We start from the raw sequence: 21,638 nt of genomic DNA, 5'->3' as shown, positions 1-21,638 counted from the left end.
ATAGATAGATAGATAGATAGATAGATAGATAGATAGAGACAGACAGACAGACAGACAGACAGACAGACAGACAGACAGATAGATAGATAGATAGATAGATAGATAGATAGATAGATAGATAGATAGATAGATAGATAGATAGATAGATAGAGATTCTGATTAATAAATGAAAAACTGCTCCACCACCAGTTTTCACCCGTGTGTCGTTGATCTGCTTTAACAGTCTCACACTGTGTTAATGATGTGAATGTGAAGGTGTGTGAATGTTCTGCACACCAGAATCCTCCTCAGCTACACATCTGTGGAGCCTGAACACGGAGGTAGAAAGTCATAAAACTGAGGCCCAGGGCTAATCGTTTATAACACACAACAAATAACAAGCGCACATCTGCGCCGCTAGCTTGCGGCTGCCATCCTCTCATACAGATGTCTTAATGAGCTTCAGATGCTAATTGAATTCAAACAAAGAAGAAGCAGATGATATATATATATATATATATATATATATATATATATATATATATATATATATTTCTCATGCCGTTAAAACCTCACTGTATAAAGAAGCTGTTTTTACGACAGCCATGATCTCACTCTCTCTTTCTCCCACATGGAGGGAAGGATGAGGTCATAGCCCCTCCATCGCCAGCCAGCGTTGACACACATCTTCCCCTCACTTTTCTAAATTGCCCCTTTCAAACAGGGACATGTTAGAGAGAGGAAGGGCCTCCTGGGACAAAGAAAACCCCAGTACAGAGAGGGAAATTGCTCTTCTCTGAAGAGGGAATAGGAAAAATGTTAATATATGATTTAAACATTTTAGGTTTAAATGTGCATTTTTGTACCAGTAAACGCTCTCAAACCATTTCTATACATTCATCTATAGATTTAGACTTTTTTTTTTTTTTTTTTTTTTTTTTTTATTAATGCTTTAGCAGGGCAAATGCTTTTTTTCTTTCTTTTTTTGTATCTGAGGCTAATCACAGTTTTTGATTTATGAAAAGTAAATCTGGAATAAAAGTAACTTTTACATACACAATATGTATAAGACCTACTTCTGGAAAATGAGAAGTAATACCATAATGAAATATTTTAACAGTATTATAGTATTTTACAGTTTATATTTTTAAATATATTTTCAGGTCCTTTTTAGCAGTTTTATTATATATATATATATATATATATATATATATATATATATATATATATATATATATATATATATATATATATATATATATATATACACACACATACACACAAACACACACATATATACATTGTTGTATAATTCAACTTATTTCACATTATTTTATATGTAAAATACATAATGCTGTATATTTGACATTGTAATATAAAATATATTGCATATATACATTGGATTTTATATTTCCTATTGTGTTGTACTGCAAGAATGTTTGGGCTTATATCGCCCTCACGCGGTCACTCATGTGTATTGTCACCTCTGACTCGCTACATATGTGCCACATAATGTCCACGTGCACACTCTCCTCACTAATTTTATGATGTACTTATTTTTAACAATATATCTTACAGTAACAACATAATTTCAGTAATTTATATGCACTTTTTAAATAATCAACTATATAATCGATAATACAATGGGTGGGTAAATGAATTAAAATATAGCATAATACTCACCAGCTAAAAGAAAATAATCATATCTGCTTCAAATGAGTTTCCTGTCGATGCAAAGCAATATTTGAGACACGTCAGGTGAAACGCTTTCATCTGATTGGCTTATATTTATTTTTAGCATTTTTATATCTTAAATAATTTATATTAAAGTCAGAAACCTTATTGTATTATTTAACACTGTTTTATATCAGGGGAAAAAGGCCCGTCTCGGTGATGCTCACCAGACTCCTGAAGTTTGAAACATGCGGTGCGCGGATCTGTCAATCAAGACGCTACTGCCCGCCCCTCACCGCTGATTGGACAGGCGTGAAGTCTGCAAATGACGTCAGGGCATCCCACCACAGTACATCCATACAGCAGACCTGAGGAACGCCGAAGAATCCCATCAAACACTGAATGTAAGTCATTCTGCATTGATCTAGTTTTATTTAATGCCCTCTGTATAAAGCTTATGTGTTTCTATGACTTGTAGTGTTGAGTCTCCATCAAAAATATGCTTAGAGCAAGAATAATTATTCAAAATAAATAATTATACTAAAATAAACAACGACGCAAAGCTGCTTTCGACTTAATGCCATACTTATGGAACAAATTATTCACAGAAACTTTTGTATTTATTCACATTTTATGAGACTTAAATGACGCATGTGTTTGTAAAACAGGATATATTTTAATTTCCTAATGTACATTTTTTTTAAATGTGTTTTATTCATAACAGCTCATGAACATAATTTAAAACAAGATGAAAACATTAAAAGCAAAGTTCAAGAAGTCAGAGGTAAGAGCCTGTCATGTGCTAAGTGTGCTAGTCTTCTTACTTAAGTATGTGTGTCTATTAATATGAGCCATTATGTTTACAGAACTTTATATATATATATATATAGTATTCAGGTTGTTAGATATCTTAAGTATTTTGGTGACTTGTGACTTTGTATGAGCAAACGTGTTTAGCAGTTGAAGACATCTGTAACCAGAGACCTCGACTATTGTGTTCAATTATTGAAACACATTCATTCACTCAGACTCAGGATATGATGTATTCTGTGCTCTTCATAATTAGATGCTTTTATGGACCTTCATATTCACTAATATTCATAACACATTATATTATTGGATCTGAGCCCAGTGTGTGAAGGCGAATACACCATCCTCGTGTTGTGTTGGGATGCACGGATAGATGAGCCACTGTAGGGTAGAGAAAGTGAGCTGGATGTGTTCTGAACAAACTTCAGGTCTGGGTTAGATGTCCACATACTGTCTGCTGTCGGTGGGGTCATGAAGTCAAAGAAAGATATATGTGTGTTAGAAAAGTTTTATTCGTCTGAATGGGTGGGGAAAAAATAATAAAGCTAATTTTATGTTTTATTTTATATTCCTTTGTATTTTGCATAAAGGATATTTAAACAGATTTCCCCATCATTTCTATTATTCTCAGTAGTGATTCTCAATAGACAAAAATTAAATAAAATGCAATATATTTTATGCATTACAGTAGATTACAGTACTATTTACTAATGCATGTATATATATATATATATATATATATATATATATATATATATAAGAATTATGCATATGCAAGAATAATATATAAATAGCAAATATAAACGTATATAAATGGTGTTTCACAATAGATAAAATATAATGCAGTGTATGTATTATATAAAAATAAATAAATAATTATAAAAAAACTGTGTAATAATAATACATAAATAACAAACAAAAGCATCTAAAATAAATACATATAAATTATAATAAATATAAATTCTTAAAATGAATATAAATATAAATTATTAATTGTTTTTTGCAAGTCACAGTAATGATAACAGTGTAATTTTAGTATACATACATACATACATACATACACACTGTTTATTAATATAATACTATTTATTAATAAAATAATATTTATTAATAAAATGAAAACTGAAAATCTTATATTTTCAGTTTTCATTTAATTCTTTAATAATTTTGTTATGTGCCTTTGTCATCTTTGTTATTTTTTCACTTTAAATTATTAATTTAAGTTCTTTCATTAAAGTTCTCTATCTTGTATTTATATTTTACTTAATCTCAGCGTTTTTAATTTTAGCATTGACAAAAGCTTGTTAATATGTTTAGTGGTAATAAGCAATAACAATAAGTATTTCTTTGTTTATTTTTTTTTATCTATTGCAAAAATTGGAGACAAGTTGTCATGATCCAGATGAGGTTAAGAATCACATCCTGACCTACATTTGTTAATATTGGTGAATGTTTAACTCGAAACATGTCACATTACAGAAGTGAAATACTTTACCCAACCGGCCCAGTTCTCCTCTAATAGTAGAGTTCAAAAGAGCATTTCAGTCAAAAATATTGCTATGCCTATATGTAAGAAAGATGAGTCATCAATATTTATAACAAGAAAACTGCATCAACATGCCAATATTTGCTAAAATCTAGTTTTATCAACTTTTAGGAGTGCATTAGCATATAACTGACCTCGAAGCTAACAAACATTGACTAAAAATCACAATATTGTTGTTCTACAGCATCTGTATGGCATCACAGGAAGTGTTTCAATCAGACTGACTTAGCATAAAAGTGATACACTACTAAGCACTTCTAGTCACTGGGAGGGGTTGCAGAACACAATCTGTGGGTATTTTTATACCTCGTTTAGTCTGATTGCTGACTGTGTATTTCGCTGTTGTGTTTGCTGAGTTCTCACCGTCCCCTGATGCTAATACAGTAGCTTTGGGAACAGAGGACGATTAGCCGCGACGTGAGACGTAGGGAACAGTGTGTGGACGGTAAAACCTATGGTGGTTGCAGAGAAGTGAGACAGAATTGGGATAGAGAGTAAAAAAGAAGGACAACGGGACAGGGAGGTGTGTGTGTGTGTGTGTGTGCGCCAGGCAGTGACTGCAGTGTGTGCCGTATATCTCTGCAGACAGCAGAACAGGACGGCATAGCAAGAGTTGCACACGACAAAGCTGCATTTGCAGGACAGATTTCAGCAATCGGATATATAATCAGAATTAGTAGCGTTTAGGCCTTCGTCTTACAGACAGATTAGACACAAAGTTATAACCTTGGCTGTTTTCTGAGGGCTTTGGTAGCGTGAGGAGTGGTTGTGTTCAGGTTCAGTTCATTTGAACTTTTTTTGCGAAAGTATTTATCGTCCTTGTTGAGAGCACATAGAGTGGATGGGTCGTGGACAGAAGCAGAGGTTTCACACGTCCTCTGAGCTCTATGGATCCTCATGTCATCTTTAGCCCAATGAAAAGCTTCTGCATGTGTTACGGCGTGATTACGGTATGTACAGGCCCTCCTAGTGAGGCTATACAGAACACATGGACATGTTATGGTTTTTTTTTTAGGTAAAAATATCAATAAAAACCTTAAAACGAGATAAATGGAGCAGAATGGAGCAGGAAAACACAAGCAAAATTACCTAAGATGTGCAAAAAAAAAACGAATTTATTAATTAGTTTGTTTTATGTATATTGTGGGAACAAATTCGTACAGCATGGCCATGATTTAATCTGGTATTGATTTACCTAACATGAGCAAACAAATTTGTACAATGTGGTCACAACTGAACTAAAATAAAGGACCAAATTATAACAACACGGTCGCGATTTATTGTGTTTGCAGGGTAACTAAAGAGAAAATGTATTTGTAAATGTGCTCACAATTTAACTTAAACGAATAAACAAGTTTATTCAACTTATTTCACTAAAACAAGGGAATTAATCTGTACAACATGTTCACAATTTAATGAAAAGAGGGAATGAATATGTACAATGCAGTGTTGGGAAGGTTACTTTGGAAATGTAATAGGTTACAGATTACAAGTTACCCTGTTTAAAATGTAATAGTGGTGTAACTTTTTCAATTACTTTATTAAAGTAATGTAACTAATTACTTTTGAGTACTTTTTGATTACTTTTCTAAATTTGTGAAAATTAAAGAATAATAAATAAAAGCATATACATCAACTTAAATACAGTTACACAGAGCAGTTCTAGAAATTATGTTTATGTGCTCGTGTACTCCTATATTGAGGCAGCAGAGGTTGAAAACACTGTGAGCTTCAGTAGGCCTATGTGTAGTACAACCCGAATTCCGGAAAAGTTGGGACGTTTTTTAAATTTTAATAAAATGAAAACTAAAGGAATTTCAAATCACATGAGCCAATATTTTATTCACAATAGAACATAGATAACGTAGCAAATGTTTAAACTGAGAAATTTTACACTTTTATCCACTTAATTAGCTCATTTAAAATTTAATGCCTGCTACAGGTCTCAAAAAAGTTGGCACGGGGGCAACAAATGGCTAAAAAAGCAAGCAGTTTTGAAAAGATTCAGCTGGGAGAACATCTAGTGATTAATTAAGTTAATTGATATCAGGTCTGTAACATGATTAGCTATAAAAGCTTTGTCTTAGAGAAGCAGAGTCTCTCAGAAGTAAAGATGGGCAGAGGCTCTCCAATCTGTGAAAGACTGCGTAAAATAATTGTGGAAAACTTTAAAAACAATGTTCCTCAACGTCAAATTGCAAAGGCTTTGCAAATCTCATCATCTACAGTGCATAACATCATCAAAAGATTCAGAGAAACTGGAGAAATCTCTGTGCGTAAGGGACAAGGCCGGAGACCTTTATTGGATGCCCGTGGTCTTCGGGCTCTCAGATGACACTGCATCACTCATCGGCATGATTGTGTCAATGACATTACTAAATGGGCCCAGGAATACTTTCAGAAACCACTGTCGGTAAACACAATCCGCCGTGCCATCAGCAGATGCCAACTAAAGCTCTATCATGCAAAAAGGAAGCCATATGTGAACATGGTCCAGAAGCGCCGTCGTGTCCTGTGGGCCAAGGCTCATTTAAAATGGACTATTTCAAAGTGGAATAGTGTTTTATGGTCAGACGAGTCCAAATTTGACATTCTTGTTGGAAATCACGGACGCCGTGTCCTCCGGGCTAAAGAGGAGGGAGACCTTCCAGCATGTTATCAGTGTTCAGTTCAAAAGCCAGCATCTCTGATGGTATGGGGGTGCATAAGTGCATACGGTATGGGCAGCTTGCATGTTTTGGAAGGCTCTGTGAATGCTGAAAGGTATATAAAGGTTTTAGAGCAACATATGCTTCCCTCCAAACAACGTCTATTTCAGGGAAGGCCTTGTTTATTTCAGCAGGACAATGCAAAACCACATACTGCAGCTATAACAACAGCATGGCTTCGTCGTAGAAGAGTCCGGGTGCTAACCTGGCCTGTCTGCAGTCCAGATCTTTCACCTATAGAGAACATTTGGCGCATCATTAAACGAAAAATACGTCAAAGACGACCACGAACTCTTCAGCAGCTGGAAATCTATATAAGGCAAGAATGGGACCAAATTCCATCAGCAAAACTCCAGCAACTCATAGCCTCAATGCCTAGACGTCTTCAAACTGTTTTGAAAAGAAAAGGAGATGCTACACCATGGTAAACATGCCCCGTCCCAACTATTTTGAGGCCTGTAGCAGAAATCAAAATTGAAATGAGCTCATTTTGTGCATAAAATTGTAAACTTCCTCAGTTTAAACATTTGCTATGTTATCTATGTTCTATTGTGAACAAAATATTGGCTCATGTGATTTGAAAGTCTTTTAGTTTTCATTTTATTAAAATTTAAAAAACGTCCCAACTTTTCCGGAATTCGGGTTGTAAATGAAACCATGTCTTTGCCATTCATTTACAGGAGGGGCGGACTGGGAATAAAAATCAGACTGGAAAATTCAAACTCATACAAACAAATTCATGGACAAAACTATTTTTTGTATGGACCAGACATAAAAAAAGGTTTAAATCTTTAATTTGGGGACATGCAAAATAATTAAAAGTTCTCTCCTGAACCGTTTACACGTTTTCCCATTTTAGTTTTAAACTGGCATTTTAGAATTAAAACGATCCGCGTTTACACTGGTGTTTTAGCTGCGTTTCAGAAACGATCTCCGTCTACACTACATAACCGAAAACGTATGTCACGTGTGACGTGACCATTCATCCACACTGGGCACGTGCGTAAAAGTGTAAACAAGAAGTCGGTTGCCAGTCAATTCCCATTTGTTTAATGTGTTCACAATTCAGCTTGAATGAATGAGTCAGTAAAACTAAAACAAGGGAACACACTTGTACAATGTGGTTGCGATTTAATAAAAAACAAAGTACATGTTAATACAACATGTTCACGATTTAATTAAAAGGAGGGAACTAGTTAGTAAAACATGGTTGCCATATACTTAAAAAAAGGGACGATTTTGTACAACACCAGCACAATTTGACTAAAATGAGGGAATGTGGTTACAAAATAATAAGTAGTGGGACCAAATTCTTAATTTGGTGCTGCTCTATATGTATCTGTAAATATTTTGTTGTTTTGGATAATGTGACATCTCGTGGTAATGACACAACAACATGCCATTTCACAAATGTGCTATTGACAGTTTTTTTTTTTTTTTTAAATACAAAAATGTATCTTGTTCATTTAAAAGCACATTTACAAAACTTTAAAAACACTGCTAAAGAAAATGATTTCATGTTACTGTATTTGAAGAATTTGACAATGTATAACTTGTGTAGTAGATTTTGGTCAAATATGGAAAGTATAAAATAAAATAAAAAATGTGTGTTTGTGTTAATATAATGTGTCTTGTGTGTTTTTAGAGTCAGGACTGGAGTAAGACAGATGACAGGTTGTTGCAGGCTGTAGAGCAGAATGACCCAGAAAAAGTTGCCACCCTGCTGGTGAAGAAAGCTCTCTGCCCGTCCAAACTGGACTCGGAGGGCAAATCAGCGTGAGTGGACCTCTGATTTCAACTTAAATATTGTAAATCTATTTAATTACTTGACAAGCAATAGCACATGAGCAATGACAGAAATGGCTAATTTCACAGGTTCCATCTTTGTGCGTCTCGAGGACGGTTGGAATGTCTGGAGGTCATCCTCTCTCATGGGGTGGACATCAGTGTAACAGACGGCACTGGTACGGTTTAGTGTACTAGTAATGAAGGTTCTTCTACTGTAGGTCTCAAAGAGATGCATTCATTTCTCTCTGTAGGGTTTAATGCTCTCCATCTTGCTGCTAAGAATGGACAGTCAGATTGTCTAAAGAGGCTTCTTCAGGTAGGAGTCATGAAGGAAAGTCCTAGAAAGAGCCGATGCTGAAGTAGTATAGTTATAATGTTCATTCTGCAGGAGAGGATGCCTGTTGAAGCCACAGACAGTTTTGGGAGGACGTCCTTACACCATGCTGGTAATAAAAACTCTTCCAGTATTCAAACGTTTGAACATTGCATCTGGACGTTAGCACGAGGCTGTTGTTGGTTCAGATGTTGTTCTGTCTTTGTCTTTGTGCAGCTGTAAGTGGCTGCTTGTCCTGCACTGAGATTCTGTGGGACTTTAAAGCCAACCTTGATGTTCAAGATGGAGTAAGTTCAACAGAACACAACACAGAGTAAAAGGATTATTTATATGTGTACATTTGGCAGTAGATTTAATCTGAAGTGACATTCAGGATATGCTTTTTATTAGTATGCATGTATCCATAGGGACACTGAGAAGTATCTGCCAAATGTTAAGTACAGTGAGTTGAGGTTTAACTTATTGTTTTCTCGTAGGATGGGTCAACTCCATTGATTCTATCTGCCCAGATGAGCAGAGTCGAACTTTGTGCCTTTCTTTTGGAACGAGGAGCCAATCCTAATATACAGGACAGCCAGGGCAGGTTGGGTATACTTTAAACAGCTTGTATACAAAATAAAGTGCACAAAAGATTGAAAATGTAGTTTTGATTTAATTCATATTATTTTTACCAAATTGGAAATTACTGCATTTTTTAAATCAAATAAGATATGCATATTAGATGAAAAAAAAAAAATTAGAAATGTTGTGTTTGCAACTAACTGAAATAAAATAAGCTGAAGTTGAAAATGACTAAAAGTAAAATCACTTAAATCGAAATAGAAGTATTTAGCAGGGGGGAAAATATATCTTTCATTTTGGCAGAGATACTATTATAGCTTTTATTAACTTTTTGAATTTTTTGTTATTTGTTTATATTCTATTCTGATTTTAAAGTTTTATTATTATTATTTTGTATTTTCATTAGGTTTTTTTCAGGTTTTTCTTTTAGTACATCAACTTTAAATAAAAATTGATAGAAATTGTGCCTCAGCAACTAGCTGAATTAAAACAAGTTTTCTATATTTTTCTATATTTTATTTGTTATTCCAGTTCATTTTATATCAAGTAACAATAGTCGATTATAGGTTTTAGTTTTACTTAGCTACAATTACCCTGATATATAATATCATTTGTTTTACACACATATATATATATATATATATATATATATATATATATATATGTATATAATGAAAATGTTTTTTTTTCTTTTTTTTTTTAGTCCTTCAGTTTAATCTTGAAAAATAAAACTGTCATGTCATTTTCAACAGAAAAAATAGATAAAATATACTTAGGGGATTTCATACTGTATATTGGACATCTGGGTTTCAACTCGTGTTTTTCTTTTCTCGAGGCAGATCAGCATTGATGTTGGCCTGTGAGAGTGACAGCATGGAGACTGTAGAAGTGTTATTGAAAGGCGGAGCTAACCCACATCTTACCGATGCCCTGGGCCACAACTCCGCCCACTACAGCATTACCGCCGGCAACCACAACATTACCCAGCTTCTGCAGAACATAGGCGTTTCTGCAGGTAACCACATACACATCTGGTCCTCACCTTTAATTCCTTCGAGAGAGAGGGACCATCTGGTCCCTAGTGGTTCTCTAATGTTTGGCCCCCATATTCATTTGGATACGCTCGTAATCTGAGAGGAGAGACTAAAAAGCAGATGTTAAGTTGGGTACACAGAGAAGTTTGCTAACTCGAGTTACAAAGGCCGATTGGAAACATATGTCGCTCTGAGTTGGAAATGGATCCCAGTGTTAATAAATGGCCCCTGTGGTCGTACCACCTGACAGAGTGATAAATGTGCTGCCTGTCTGCTTTCATGTTGCCTTTTTTTTTAATTCAACTGTGAGCATGTGGTGGAACGGGAAGATTATATATAGTTATGTGTTTGAACGTGAGTTTGTTTGGAGTGATGGTGTGTGTGTGTGTGTGTGTGAGTCTCACCGCACTGCTGTCTGTTTCTTATTTCTGTCCCATGCATTCCCAGCCACTGAGGGTTCGAGTGAAGAGGTAACTGTTAAAAGACCTCTCCCAACACTTTATCACATGCATACAAATAACTACCCTACAGAAAATCCTCAAGGATGGTCAGGGATGGATTATGCTGCTGTAAAATACCAATTTTTCACAAATATAGTTGATTTTATTACACATCTGAGAGTATCTTAACTGTGGTATCCAGACAGCTTGATTTAAAGGTGAAGTGTGTAATGTTTGGACCCCTAGTGGCAACATGTGGGATTACAAAAATATTTTAAAATTTCCTCCAATATTGTCTTAAATTGTGGTCGTCTTCTGCAAATTTTCATAGGCAAAATTGTAATTTTAATAGTAATTCGGTGCAATTGTGAATTTTGCAAAGGGGGCAAATAATTTTCACTCAACAGGTTCTAAAAATTTGTTGTTTTGACCAACAGAAAGCTGCTTGGTTTGAGAGTGATTTCTGTGTGACTGGTGCTTTATGTGTCGCTACACTATTACTAATAAAAATTAATTTCGCGAATGTGACCACATCTTTACATATAGTTGTCTCTGCATGTTGGAAAATAGAAAAGTACTTAAACATAGAAAAAAATGGCACACTATCTTTTTAACATCACATAAGTATGCACTTCACCTTTAAGAAGTCGAATCAGTAGTTTGGAGACAGAAGCACATGTTACAAATCTAACTAACACTGCTGCTGCTGCTTTGCTTACTAACTTGTCCATCTTTGAAACTCCGCCCACACCGTCAGGCTCCTCCTCCCAATCCCCCATCTAGTGGAACCACACCCCGCAAAAGGAAAGCCCCTCCTCCTCCAAAATCTCCTGCTCAGGTATTGGAATTCATGAATGGAATGGAAATGGGAAATTTAAAAAGGGAAAGCATAAAAAAAAAAGCTCTTAAAGAGATAGTCCACCCAAAATTGAAAATTCTGTCATCATTTACTCATCCTCATGTTTTTTTTTCTTCTTCTGTTGAACACAACATTTTTTAATAAATGATTACACTGCTCTGTTTCAAGCTTGCAAATGTAGAAATAAACACCATAAAAGTATGACAGATTTTTCATTTTGTATAACTATTCCTTTAAATGCATGGCACTGGGTCTTATTAAGTAATAATTGTGTGGATTGTTCATATTTATGCACACTTGAGAATGTTTTCAAAAATTACGAAGTACAGTTGTTCACAACACATGCGCAACACAGATTCATTTGTTCTTAATCTTGACCCCTGTTAAATCAGTTTTATTTTATCGCAAATTAAATTTTTTCTTTTTAATTAATACAGTATATAACTTCAAATTTAAATATCATTTTTTTCCTTTTGTATTTACAAACATTAGTCCACATCACAGTTTGATCAAGTGCAGAGCCCTTTTGATTAATTCGTCTGAAATATGCAAAATTCCATTAAATTCGTTGTTATATTTTCAGTTCCATTTTTATGACTGAATTCCATGATTCCTTTTGTGTTTTCAATATCACAGAAGTCATAGGGCACTAGTATCATACACATGGTTTTTGAAGGACATCCATTGTTTTAGTTAAATATGCATGGCTTATGCTTAATAATTCTGCAGGCCCCGCCCCCTTCCTCAGACGGCTCAAGCACGCCTGTCCCCACCCAATCACCTGACTCACAGAGCCCCGCCCTGCCTTCTCCTGCCCCCAGGACCCAACTTCCCCCATCTGAGAACCTTGTGAGTGATGACCAATATGAAAAACTTATAACGAATTGTAATTGTAATTTGGCCAACATAACCCATAGTCAGCAGTCACAGGTCATCATATTTGCGCAGTATTCCATGTGACTATTTCTGCGTTAAGACTATTTCTTCAATGTGTGTTTGTGTGGCAGGTGGAGGACGAGGAAGTCTTTGAAGAGATCCGTAAGCTCAGGCTGGAGAGAGGTCGTCTGCTGCAGAAAATCAAGGTTCTGGAGCAGCAGAAGAGCAGCGCCACCACAGCCCTGGAGGAGGTACTGCACTTCTTTAACTATAATAAACGTGCTAGCAATTTCCACTGAAAGGAAACAAAATGGGGTTAAAAATAAAAATAAAAAGTAATATGATGAATATGTAAATATGTGCTGCATGCTTTCCTCTCAATAACAGAAAAACCACACAACAAAAGCTTGTATGAGTTTCTTTTGTCTGCTGAAGACAGAAGATATTTTGAAGAATGTTGGTAACCAAAATAGTTGACTCTGTAGCCATTGACTTCCATACAATTTTTTTCCCCATATACTATGGAAGATAATGGTTTACAACATTATTCGAAATATCTCATTTTGTGTTTAACAGAACAAAGAAACTAATACAGGTTTGGAACAACTCGTGGGTGAGTAAATTATGACCGATTTTTCATTTTTGGGGAATCTGTCCCTTTAAGTTTGTGGGATTTTTGTCATATAGCAGTTATTACTAACTATCAAAATGTTCTGCAGCTAAACTCTCTGAGAGAGCGTCTGCGCGAGGTTGAGGCCGAGCGTGACCGACTGCTGGCCGAGCTGGAGGAGTTGAGAGCGGCTCAGGTGAGCGGTGTGACCTGTGACTCTGAAGACACGGAGGACTCAGATGACATGTTGGACTTCCCAGGTGAGCCAAGAACACTTCCTGTCACAAAAGTGAGTGGCAGAGCTGGAAAAAGTCCTGGAGCTAATTAAGTGGAACATTTCTGTTTATGTCGCATCAGGAGCAGAGAAGTTACTTTCTAAGCAGTCACGAGGTCTGGATGCTGATTCTCCGGCTGAGGGCGCATCTCAAGAGAATCCTGCCATTGTAGAGCTGCTTCGAAGAAAAGTGGAGGAACTGACCAACCAGAATGCCGACCTGGTTCTCAAAGTGCAGGTGGAGTTTCTCTCCTTTAAACACACATTTGCAGAATGCAAGCAGAGCACTAAATCACAGGCATGCGCACACATACAGAACGCTGACCTCATTGTCTGTGTTTCTATGTGTTTTCAGTAGCTTCTTAAAGGTTATTCAGATGGGCACGATAAATATGCACTAACCACATACTGCATCTGACCTGCTTCTTCTGCTTTAGAGATTTAAAGATGTGAACACACAACACGTGCGCTAGTTCAACCTGATGCTGTTTATGTATGTAGCCCAGATATAGATGTTTTTACTTTTGTATTTTTTGCATCCTCAACAGTCATTCTCATCACTGTTCATTAACATTGAAAATATACACTTCATTTTTAACTTATTTTTAAACTTAATTGTAACAACAAAGTAAAAAAAAAATTCATTAGAATAAAATAAAAAATTTAACCTAAGAAAATATATAATCTCTTATTTATTAGGGGCCAAGCACCGAAGGTTCTTCTTCTAATTCTTCTGCTCTGGAAATCTAAGGCAGCCCATAGAAATTTGGCACACTGATAGAGGACAGCCCCAACATTAACCACACCTAATTTGGAGTCTCTAAGTCAAACCCTCTAGCTCCACCACTTGTCCAAATTTGCACTCACGTTTGTGCTAATATCTTTAGAACTGTAAGGGCAAGAAACAAAAGGTCATGAAAATTGAACCATTTGTCAAATAGCTCACAAAGTGGATGTGACGCTTATTCCAGACCAAACTTGGTGCGTGTTTTGACAACCATGATCTGAGGCTAACTGCACAATTTCGGCACAGTGCCACCTAGTGGTCAGGAGATATGAAAAATGTCTATATTTTGCTTATAAATTCTGAACGGTTTGGCCAAAATTCACAGGATTCAGTACGATATAGAACAAAACCCAAATGCCCAAAATGTTGGCCATTTTGGGCATTAGCCATTTTAAATTTTGACAAAAAATGCTATGTTTTACAACAGCATTGGTGTATCGTCAATGAACTTATTATGTGTCTTCAGTAGCATGCCCTGAAGGTACTCAAAAACTTTTAGGGCAGCTCCACCTTGTGATCCAAAATATATATATATATATATATATATTTAGTGGAATTTCAAAAAATTCTAATAGCTTTTGATTAGTTTTTTCTATTATCATGATACTGAGTTTGATAATTTTTTTGGATCATGCCGAGAACATTGATACCAATTTTCCCATAACCGGCCGAAACTTCCTTACCCTCCCTTTAGATTTTCTCTAAAAACCTACTTTTTCGAACTCCTCCTAGACCACTGGTTTGATTTTCACCAAATTCAATATGGACTTCGTGTAGGTGGATGAAACGGTTTCTGTTTAATGCATGAACAAATTTGCTGGAGTAATGCCAAACTGCTTCTGAAGCTGTATCTCATCAAAGCTTCGACATATTTACACCAAATTTTGTATGTGCCATTGTCACCTCACACTGATCACACTACATCAATTTGATAACAGCGCCACCTCAAAAGTGATAAACCTTAAACCATATTACTAGTTGGTTGTATAAATGATGTTTCAGTCATTTTGAGATTATACTTTGACACACAATTCCTAATTACAGAGTGCTTATTTATAAAGCTAAATCACAGCTGACATTATAATAGCACTGATCAGATCAGTGTGGTACTGCATTCTGGTAAAAATAGCATGGCATGTATGTGAAGTGCTAATAATGCATTCCACTTACAAAGCCCTTGTGGAAAATGTTAGGGGAACATGTGCGGCAAACTCATGTTTTCTTGTTCAGATGAGCTTAGTAGAAAGTGTTTGTAGCAAATATATTACTTAAAACTGCACATTTGACATAAATCAGCCATGTTTGGCAAGGTCCTCCGAAACTGGGTTGTATTTTGATTGAAGTCCAGGGTTAAACAAACAGATCAAAGAACGCTATGAGGATAATGGCTGAGGCAACATATGGCAACTACATGTGCAGTCTTTAAAAGAGAAAACCAATAAATATCTTAATTATTGCAATATTTTTATCTCTATTGTGTTGTGATCTGCAGATGCTGGAAATGTTTGAGAAGGATGACACGGATATGCAAGGCTCGGGCCCAGATTTTTTTCCCACTGCGCAGTATGAATCTTTAAGGAGAGAGTTTGAGGAACTACAGGAGAAATACTCAAGAGCCCAGGCTTCAACTGAAGCCTCAAGCGTCGCAGAGGATCCTGGGTAATATGGTTAAAATTAGATCAGACTAATATTTTGTCAATCTTTTCTTGATATGATTCAGAAAGCACTTACTTTACTGTATATGTTGTCTGTATCTATTCATTTGGTGCATTTTTGTCTGAAATAATAATAATAATTATTATTATTATTTTTTTTTTTTTGTCTTTGCAGAATTCAGCTATATTGCAAAACTGCAAAGAATGTAAATCCTAATTTTACACAATCTTTCCTCAAAATGAACAAAAAATCTTTCACTATTGATAGAAAATGTACACTTACCTAAAAAAAAAAATACATAAACCTATGTAAATGAAAATTAGGAAACGTAACCATAACCAAAATCAGTATGTTATAGTATCACATTATTTTGCTTGGCGACATTGTGTCAATACATGAATTCCAAGTATCAATATTTTATTATACAATAGCAAATATGAAACATTTTGGTTCTGAATAATAAAATCTAAAACATTTTGTGCCAATACTGGTGCATGCAATTGAGAGTTTTTTTATAACAATGTTGGTCAGTCGGTCTGCTTGACATTCTGCAGTTGAAAATATAAATTACACAATAATATAATTTCATGGCTTAAGTATTGTGATATTATTAGCCTCTGGTATTTCTTACCTCTATTACTAGGAAGTTGTTGGAGTTGAAACTGGAACTTACCTAATCTAAACTAATATCAGTCACTTATGCACATATGAAACCTGTTGAGTAATTAAAAAATGTGCTTTCCTAACGGTTGCTTTCCTTAGATCTGAGGAGAAAGAGGAGAAAGATCAAAAAGCTCTGGAGGAACAGCTGGCCCAAGCCCAGGCCGAGTTAGGGGAACTCAAAGAACAGATGCGTCTGGGGGTCTATTCACTGGAGGAACCAGGAGCGAAGCCTGAAGGGGGCTCCAAGTTCCCTGAGGAAGGGGCAAGTCTGGAGAACCAGCAGGAGTTCGAGGCAGAGCTAGCTAGCAAAAAGACAGATGGGGAGGGGCTTAGTGAAGGTGACAATGACACCATCCAACAGCTGAAACAGAGGGTGATTGAACTTGAGGCAGATCTGCAGGATAAAGAGAAAGGAGAAGAGGGAGAGGAGGAGAACAAGACAGTTGTGAATCTTAAAAAGCGGGTGGAAGAGCTGGAAAAAGCCCTGGAGCAATGCAAGACAGCAGGGCACAAGGAGGGCGAGGGAGCGCCGGTGAACAGGTTGCAGGCACGGGTGGAAGAACTTGAGCAGCTGTTGAAGGAGAGCGTCCCTCGAGGTCAGTTTGAGGAGGTTCAGGTCACTTTGGGTCTTCAGCTTAACCAGCTAGCTCAAGAACGAGCCGAAGTGGCTACCCGACTCAACCAAGCCTTACTGGAGCTGGAAAGGCTCCGCCCTCCATCCCAGATTGGTGAAGATGAAGACGACGAGGACCCTTCCGAGAGCTCGGAGGTTTCCATTGCATCTGGTGAGTGCACTTGTTGTCCCTCTGAGACTCTCCGAAATAACCATTTGATTCCTGCCTTTAAAAATAAATCACATTTTTGACCAATCAGAGCACTCCCTGCACCTGTCGCCAGGCGGACGGACCTTAGCGGCGATACAGGAGGAGCTGGAAGTTGCAAGGCAAGAGGCAGCACAAGCTCTGGACAGCCTTTGTGCCGAGAGAGAAAGCCGAGCTCAGGATGCACTACAGCTGAGAGATGCAGTACCATTATTGAAACACCAGGAGGTGCTCTCCGCAATAGCCCAGAAGTTAGCGCAAACAGAAAAAGAGCTCCAAGCAGAGCGGGCACTGCGTGAGCAAGCTCAAACTGAGATCGCCAGACTGGAGTCCGAGCTGCAGGCTGTGCAAAAAGACTCGGTTAGCAAGGAAGAACATGATAAAGTCAAAGTAAGTTACAATTGGGAAAATGTCGCATTGTACAATCTGCGAATGAAACCTTTTAATGACTCAATCAAAATTATTCACAAAGCACTTTGATTCAATTAAAACACGCATTTGAATAAAGAATAATATACTACAGAAATGCTTTTTCCCCTATGCATAGAAAAGTGGTGTCCATTCCTGGTCCTGGAGGGCCACTGTCCTGCAGAATTTAGCTCCAACCCTAATTAAGGAGTAAGGGCAAGTTGGAGTTAAGTTCTGCAGGACATTGTCCCACTAGGAGCAGGTTTGGACACTCTTATGGTTTCTGAGCTTGATTCTTCCTCACTTCAGACAGAGCTAGAGCGCTTTCTGGAAGAGAGTCTGCAGAGTGCAAGAGCGGCTCAGGAGTCCCTGAGTGTAAAAGAGACGGAACTGAAAGAGCTGCGATCGCAGAAAGCTTTAGAACAGGGACTGGTGTCCAAAGAATACAATGAGGCCCAGAGACTCTCGCTTCAGGCTGAGATCAATACTCTGACGGCACAATTAGCCGATCTAGCACGCAAGCACGAGAAGACCTGCACTGAGGTGTGTGTTGTCCTTGATGTTATGACAGTTTCCACTCCACCTATTTGCACATGTTAAAAACAAGCCAAGTTTTATTTAAAAAAAAGTCTCCTTCCGCAGGTTTTCCAGGTGCAGAGGGAGGCTTTATTTAATAAGAGCGAGCGTCAGGTGGCTGAATCCCAGCTGGAGGCAGTTAAAAAGCAGCTGGAGGATCTTCAGGCCGAGTCCACCCACATCCAACAGCTGCACCAGGACATCCAAGACTCGCAGGGGCTCATAAAAGAGAAAGACCGCAAGGTGTGAGGGAAAAAAAGCTTGGCTGTATCCGAATATGCCTACTTCCATACTATACAATCTGTAGTATGTCCGAATTAACAGTATTGATAAAACAGTATCTCTCCAGTGAGACTCTGAAGTGCACATCTAATGGACACTTAACTATCCCATGAGGCCACAGGAGAGGAGTTGTGAATAGAGTGCAGCAGTCAGGTTCTGGAAGTAAAATGCCATTCATTTTTTCAATAGGAGAATTGATTTTTATCAGCTTATAAACCATAAAGATAGACCTAGTGTGAGCTACAAAGTTTTTAATCAAAGCTATATATATTTGTTAAGGTCATCAGTACATAAGCATGTTCATTAGTGGTGAAAAACTACATTACCCATAATTCTGGAAAAAACTCCACCAATCAGAGAAGTGCATCAGTAAATTCCATCAAAATAACCCTTTAGTGCCTGTCCATTATCACAGATCACTGTGAATGATGCAAAAATCCATGATATGGGCATTTGTTTCGTTCTTTTTACGGTTTCTTACCACTTTCCTGCAGATCACAGAGTTGTCTAAGGAAGTTTTTCATCTGAAGGAGGCTCTGGGGGCTTTGACTCCTCCACTGGCACGTTCTCCATCGCCACCGTCCTCAGGGATACCTGGACAACAGTTAGCACTGCAGAACCGTGTAACCGCATTAACACAGCAACTCCAGGTGAGCGTAACGCTCCTTGCTTTATCAGCCTATTGATAATTACACACTTAAAAATAAAGGTTCTTTATGGGCATAACTGATGGTTCCATGAAGAACCTGTAAGATCCTTTGAACCTTGCTCAAAAGGTTCTTTACAGTGGAACAAAAATTCTTCAGATTTTTTAAATGTTCTTCACATAAAGAAACTAAAGGTTCTTTTAAAGGAAAGGTTCTTTGGGGATCCAAAAAAAGTTATTCTGTGGCATTGCTGTGAAGACCACCTTTTGCAACCTTCATTTTTAAGAGTGTAGAAGAACCGATTTTGCTTCCCTAAAAAACATTCAGTGAAAAGAACCATGTTGTTCTTAGTGTGAAGAACATTTTAATGATCTCAAGAACCTTTTTCCACTCTAGAGAACCTTTTGCGGCATGGAAAGATTCCATGGATTGCCAATAAAGAGCTTTTATTTTTAAAAGTGTGTGTTTTTAAATGAATAACACACATCTAAAGTCTTTCCTTTCATCTTGTGCTCAGGACTGGGAGCGCAAACACAAGACTGTCGTTTCAGTATATCGCTCTCATCTATTAGCTGCTGTACAGGTGAGACCCAAATCCCAACCATACATCTACAGGAGCGTCTTATGTTACACATACCTATGTGACTGTTTATGGCTTAACAGGGCCGGATGGATGAAGAGGTTCAGGCACTTTTGCTTCAAATCCTCCGTATGACACAGAAAGGTCAAAATTAGTGCTTTGCAACTGACAGCAATACAAAGAGTTCAAGTGACTGCTTTAAGTACCCTTGAACCGAAGTATATCACCACTGTGTACCGCCAACAAGAGGCACTGAAGCTGTGGATGAGAAGATGATTATAGAGATGATTATATTTCCTGTGTGTGATGATTTATGAGGGACAACACAAATACTTTTGTACCACATTTCAATAAACGGAGAAATGCTGCTGATGTTCCTTTCTTTGTAACTGTGTGGTTGACACTTTCTCTGCAGGCCTCTCACAGTACTGTATGTCAAAATTTACTTTGTGGAAAAAAAGTATGTTATGATGAATTTCCGTGGTGTTAAAAATACGCATTTTTTTCTCATCACAAACAGCTGAGCACTTCTGTTAGTACAGGTTTCTTTTCCTTTTAAAATCAGAGTAATATTTCATGTAAAATTCAACTTTGTTAAGTCAGTTGGACCTGTATTCATTTTTTCTTCTGTTAAAAAAAAAGGAGATGCTTGGCAGAATGTCCAAGCTGCTCTTTTCCATACAATGAAGGTGGACGGTACAGAAAAGTCATTTATGGTACGAAAGGTATTTGTTATTAAATAAATGCCACTCTTTTGAATGTTCTAATTATCAAAGGGTGCTGAAAGAAGCATCATGGTTTCCACAGAAATATTAGATAGCATGACTGTTTTCATCATTGATAATAGTAAAAAAAAATTCTGGAGCAACAAACAAATGCATACTTGTTGTACATTAGAGACTTCTTTCAAAAGCATCAAACCTGACCACAAACATTTGAATGGCAAGCTCTCAAAAATAACAAAAAAATCATAAAATAATCCATATGACTTGTGACCAACATTGCAAGTCGTATGGGCAATGATGGCAACATTTGCCTTTTGGGAGTACTGTTTCTTTAAAAAATAAACCAAACATTAACTTTTCCCTTGCTGTTCAGTTTTATTGAGAATGCTTTTAGATCAGAGTAACAGAGCATGGAGAAACAACATCCTGAGAAAGTAAAGTAGTTTTCGTGGTGGCAATGAGGTCTAGAATACCTGGAGACAGTTAGCCGTTAGCATTAACATTTATCTCAATGTCAGTTGCTAGACTGGAGCAAGAGCCTTGTAAGTATGTGTTTCAAAATATCTGTGATTTATATGTTGTTTACAAAAAACTCATGGATACTTTTAAATGCTTGTCAGAGGATAAAGATGCTTTTTGGACCCGAATGATGTAGCTACAGCATCTACTATCTGACTCTAATTGAAATATGCTAACTAGAAAAGCCCTGGCTATTCTTTCTATTTCTGCCATATTCTAATAGAGTAGTGTGCTATGCTATACCAAATGTAGCTGCTGGCATACAAGATCTTAATAACACAAACAAGGATGCAGAAAGGATGTATAAACCCCAAGTAAGTGAAAGGATTTTTTAAGTAAAAAATAAAAACTTTTAAGGCACTGGAATATTCTTTTTGGATAGTGGGGTAAGACAAAAAAATGTGGTTCTTTATACAATGTAGTGAGCCAGACTCTTCTTTTTATACAAGCAGAATATTTTTACATTTATAGAGGCAGGTTT

The 21,638-nt window shown here is 36.9% G+C and overlaps 1 protein-coding gene across 6 annotated transcripts; it reads left to right on the top strand.

Moving 5' to 3' along the window:
- The first annotated feature begins 2,377 nt into the window (after positions 1 to 2,377).
- On the top strand, positions 2,378 to 20,302 carry ankrd24 (ankyrin repeat domain 24). 6 transcript variants are annotated; one of them, XM_059569566.1, is made up of 23 exons: positions 2,378 to 2,437; positions 8,363 to 8,493; positions 8,593 to 8,681; positions 8,757 to 8,821; positions 8,894 to 8,951; positions 9,056 to 9,126; positions 9,316 to 9,422; positions 10,240 to 10,415; positions 10,882 to 10,910; positions 11,632 to 11,712; positions 12,482 to 12,582; positions 12,741 to 12,860; positions 13,186 to 13,222; positions 13,329 to 13,479; positions 13,577 to 13,731; positions 15,773 to 15,939; positions 16,699 to 17,384; positions 17,473 to 17,810; positions 18,138 to 18,371; positions 18,471 to 18,647; positions 19,181 to 19,336; positions 19,851 to 19,916; positions 19,997 to 20,302. In XM_059569566.1, the coding sequence occupies exons 1-23, from the start codon at positions 2,402 to 2,404 to the stop codon at positions 20,066 to 20,068; spliced, it is 3,303 nt and encodes a 1,100-aa protein (XP_059425549.1). In that variant the 5' UTR covers positions 2,378 to 2,401; the 3' UTR covers positions 20,069 to 20,302. The 6 variants fall into 6 exon arrangements, 4 of the variants coding, with proteins under 4 accessions (XP_059425549.1, XP_059425547.1, XP_059425548.1 ...); XM_059569564.1 differs by lacking the exon at positions 2,378 to 2,437 and adding an exon at positions 4,469 to 4,959; XM_059569565.1 differs by lacking the exons at positions 2,378 to 2,437; positions 13,186 to 13,222 and adding an exon at positions 4,470 to 4,959 and having other exon boundaries at positions 12,463 to 12,582.
- Positions 20,303 to 21,638: the final 1,336 nt, after the last annotated feature.

Source organism: Carassius carassius, chromosome 16 (genome assembly GCF_963082965.1).
Source record: "Carassius carassius chromosome 16, fCarCar2.1, whole genome shotgun sequence".
NCBI classification, from domain to species: Eukaryota; Metazoa; Chordata; class Actinopteri; order Cypriniformes; family Cyprinidae; genus Carassius; species Carassius carassius.
This window is presented reverse-complemented; position numbering and strand designations above follow the sequence as displayed.